The sequence below is a fragment of the Hakea prostrata genome, chromosome 9 (genome assembly GCF_041222555.1).
Source record: "Hakea prostrata isolate BN-2017 chromosome 9, UWA_Hpros_2, whole genome shotgun sequence".
NCBI lineage: Eukaryota > Viridiplantae > Streptophyta > Magnoliopsida > Proteales > Proteaceae > Hakea > Hakea prostrata.
The window spans coordinates 11434313-11437707 of NC_142608.1; the positions used below are offsets into that span (position 1 = coordinate 11434313).

The 3395-nt window shown below is 37.6% G+C and overlaps 1 protein-coding gene and 1 non-coding gene across 2 annotated transcripts; both read left to right on the plus strand.

Annotated features, from left to right (window-relative positions):
- The first annotated feature begins 286 nt into the window (after positions 1-286).
- On the plus strand, positions 287-436 carry LOC149004644 (small nucleolar RNA snoR137). The gene has a single exon (XR_016170051.1). It is a non-coding gene; the product is annotated as a small nucleolar RNA snoR137 (small nucleolar RNA).
- An 882-nt stretch (positions 437-1318) lies between these two features.
- On the plus strand, positions 1319-2584 carry LOC149004645 (uncharacterized). Its single transcript, XM_089135686.1, has 2 exons — positions 1319-2195; positions 2283-2584. The coding sequence occupies exons 1-2, from the start codon at positions 1319-1321 to the stop codon at positions 2582-2584; spliced, it is 1179 nt and encodes a 392-aa protein (XP_088991812.1).
- Positions 2585-3395: the final 811 nt, after the last annotated feature.

Below are 3395 nucleotides of genomic sequence, written 5' to 3' on the forward strand. Positions count from 1 at the left end.
TGATTTTGGTTTTTCTCTTCACTTCATTTATGTGAAATAAATTTATGTGGCATCTATGTCAGCGTTCATGTGTCCATTTCTCTTCTCTTCTCACAAGAAGGTGTGGTTGAGATGTCCTTTCATGTGGTGGTGGAGAGATTGAATTGTAGGGATTTTTTTTTTCTTTGGGTAAACGAATTGTACGAACACTGGCATAGATCAACACCGGATTTTTCATTCTCTCAATTTTGACTGCAATTTCTATTTCAAGATTAGGTTGCATTAGGATTTTGTGTGATATAAGAGTGTTGCTTTTTACAGGTGAACTCTCTCAGTTTCAGAATTGGGGATGTTCTTGTTTCAGAAGCATACATTAATTGGAATAAATCTTGCCAGTATTAAACAGCACAGTGTTTTTTTTCACATTGCACTGTGTTACCTGTCTCCTGGTATATGGTTTTAAAATTTCTTTACCTCTCATAATAATGAAAAAACCTGGAAATTTACAGAACATTATTCAAGCTTTCTACATCCAAGTTGACATCTAATAAAGATCAGAGCTTTGTTGAAGCCATGGTGAACTTGTGGAGGAGAATTCTATGGGTTGGAGAGAAGCAGAGAGACTGGTTTGGAAAGTAGCATTATGTGTAGCTAAGGAGAACTGGGTGCAGTATAAAGGGTACCAAATGTTTAAGAAGAAAAAGAAATGAAAACAAAATTAATGAAACAAGATGGTAATTGAACGAAAAAAGTTACATTAGTCAAGTACTCAAGTGAATATATGCAAGCATAATAGCATATATATGACTATACGATTGCAGGGCTAATTTGCAGATTTCTTGTTACTGGATCCTTCACCATATAGTCTGTTCAAGAAACCTTTAGAAAACAGGTTAAAAAATGATATATTTAGGAAAAATCTGAAGTTCTAACTTTGACTTCACATACTCTTCGAATCACTAGCATTATGTGTAGCTGAGGCCTATAAGTTTTATAAGTTTAGTAAGTTTACTTGATTATGTGTTGATTGATATTAAATTTTTAAAGACTTTATGAATGATCTACGATTCATTGGTTTATCAACTTGGCTGTTATTAGTCATTTTAAGATGGATTTTTTGCTGCATTGGTTTATCAACTTCGCTACATTCAATGTATTGTTTTGATGTTGGCAGTTGCTCATTTTGCAATGACCGTGTGTAATAGGCCCTTGACTTCCTTTTGATAATCCTTTGCTTTAATTTCATATCTGTATCCAATTTTACTCTATATCCAATTTGAGTCTATATGATCACATTTCAAGACCTAAATTTAGAGAACGCATACGCACGTTGTTCAACATGGATGACAAAGAGTTGGTAGTTGCTCTAGTGGGCGCAGCAGTTGTCTACGTAATTGAATACATTAGGAGAACATATGCGGGGAGGCAACCATATAGAGTAGATGTCCGGCGTGGGTTTCTTGAAACCCAACGTTTTATTGGTGGCACCGAGCGTACATGTCGTGAGGAATTGCGAATGAGCCAAAGATCATGTTACAACTTGGTTAATTTATTGCGTACGAGGGGGCTGTTAGAAGACAACAAATTGGTGTTAGTTGAGGAACAAGTAACGATGTTTTTACATTGTCTTGCACACCACATTAAGAATTTGACTTTAAAGAACCGTTTTGGGCATTCCTGGGAGACAGTGAGTCGACACTTTAATACAGTGTTAAATGCAATGATGAAACTGACCTCGTTGCTTATAAAACCCCCTAGTCTCACCACACATCCGAAGATTGCAGGTAACCATCGCAGCTTCTACCCATTCTTCAAAGATTGCGTTGGAGCCATTGATGGATCACATATACCAGCATGGGTACCTGTTGAAAAACATAGGACGTTTCGAGATAGGAAGGGTCTTATTACACAAAACATTTTAGCTGCATGCGACCATGACAAAAGGTTCACGTATATACTTGCTGTTTGGGAAGGGTCTACATCTAACTCCTGTATTTTGGATGATGCTCTCCATAGAGATGGAGATGGAAAATTAGTGGTTCCAAATGGTAAATTCTATCTTGGTGATGCTGGGTTTGCCAACCAAAGAGGTTTTTTGAGGCCATATCAAAATGTTAGGTACCATCTGAAGGAATGGAAGAGGGGAAATCAAAGACCCAAAAATGAAAAGGAGTTGTTTAACTTAAGGCACGCAAGGTTACGCCAAGTCATTGAAGGTGCTTTTAGTTTGTTGAAGAGTCGCTTTAAGATATTGGCAACTTGAGCGGAGTTTCCTTTCAGAACTCAAGTTAAGATTGTGATAGCTTGTGTATTGCTTCACAACCACATTCTAAACCATGACTCTTTGGAAGAAGAGGAGGAATGGCTTGCCCATGAGTCGACAGAGGGGTTAGGGCCAACAACAGCTTCCTCTTCCGCACCACACCATGCAGATGATAAGGAAAGTAGTGATTCTGACGAAGATGAAGAGAACCATGCAGAGTCATTTGAAGCAGAAGCATTCCGGGATGACTTGGCAATACAGATGTGGAATGCATATGCAGCAACAAATGTTGTAGATGATGAAGACATGGGATCAGAGACTAAGTCAGAATCAAATGATTAAATTTTTATGTACTTCAATTTGAATGACTCCCAACTATTTGAGTTTGAGTTTGGATTGTACCTTATTTTGTTTTATTTTGTCTCAAACTTTGTGGTATTATTTCATGTCAGAACTCAAGTTATGATTGCTTCAAATGTTAGAATTGCAATTGATCATGAATACTAATGTCATCATATGATTGTTGCACTTCTGCACCACACCATATGTATTTTGATTGATCATAACTAGCAGTTCATCATATGTATTTACTTTTGTCCCTTAATTATGATTTTACCAGATGGACTCTCAAAATGAATCACATGCAAGAGGAAGAGACATAGCCTCATGGCCTATAGAGGTGTCTCTTTCTCTACTAAAGTTTTTCTTGCAAGTACATGCTAGTGGGAGGGCAGGAGACAATGGACTAAGAAAAGAGCATTGGTTGGGAATTAGTAGACAAATCTCCGAAAAGCATGGGTCCAACTATGATTGGGAGCAATGCCGCAACCATTTTAGGATTTGGAAAAGTAGGTTGCACGCGCTATCAGACTTGCAAGAACAAAGTGGACTTGGATGGAATCCAAGTGAAAAGAGGTTTGATGCTGCCCCCCATTTCTGGTCTCAAGTAAAGGTACAAACTTTCACAAACCATCATTTTTTATAGATTAAAACACTTTCCTCGTCGCTGCACATTAGTAGAAAAAAAGTGAGTGAATATGAGCCCCTATAGTTGATTCAAAGTTGAAAATTTATGTTTTGAATTTGTAGAAGAAAGAGCAAAAATATTGGAAGGACCATTCGGTGCGCCCATTCACTTAGAGGTTGTTGCAGC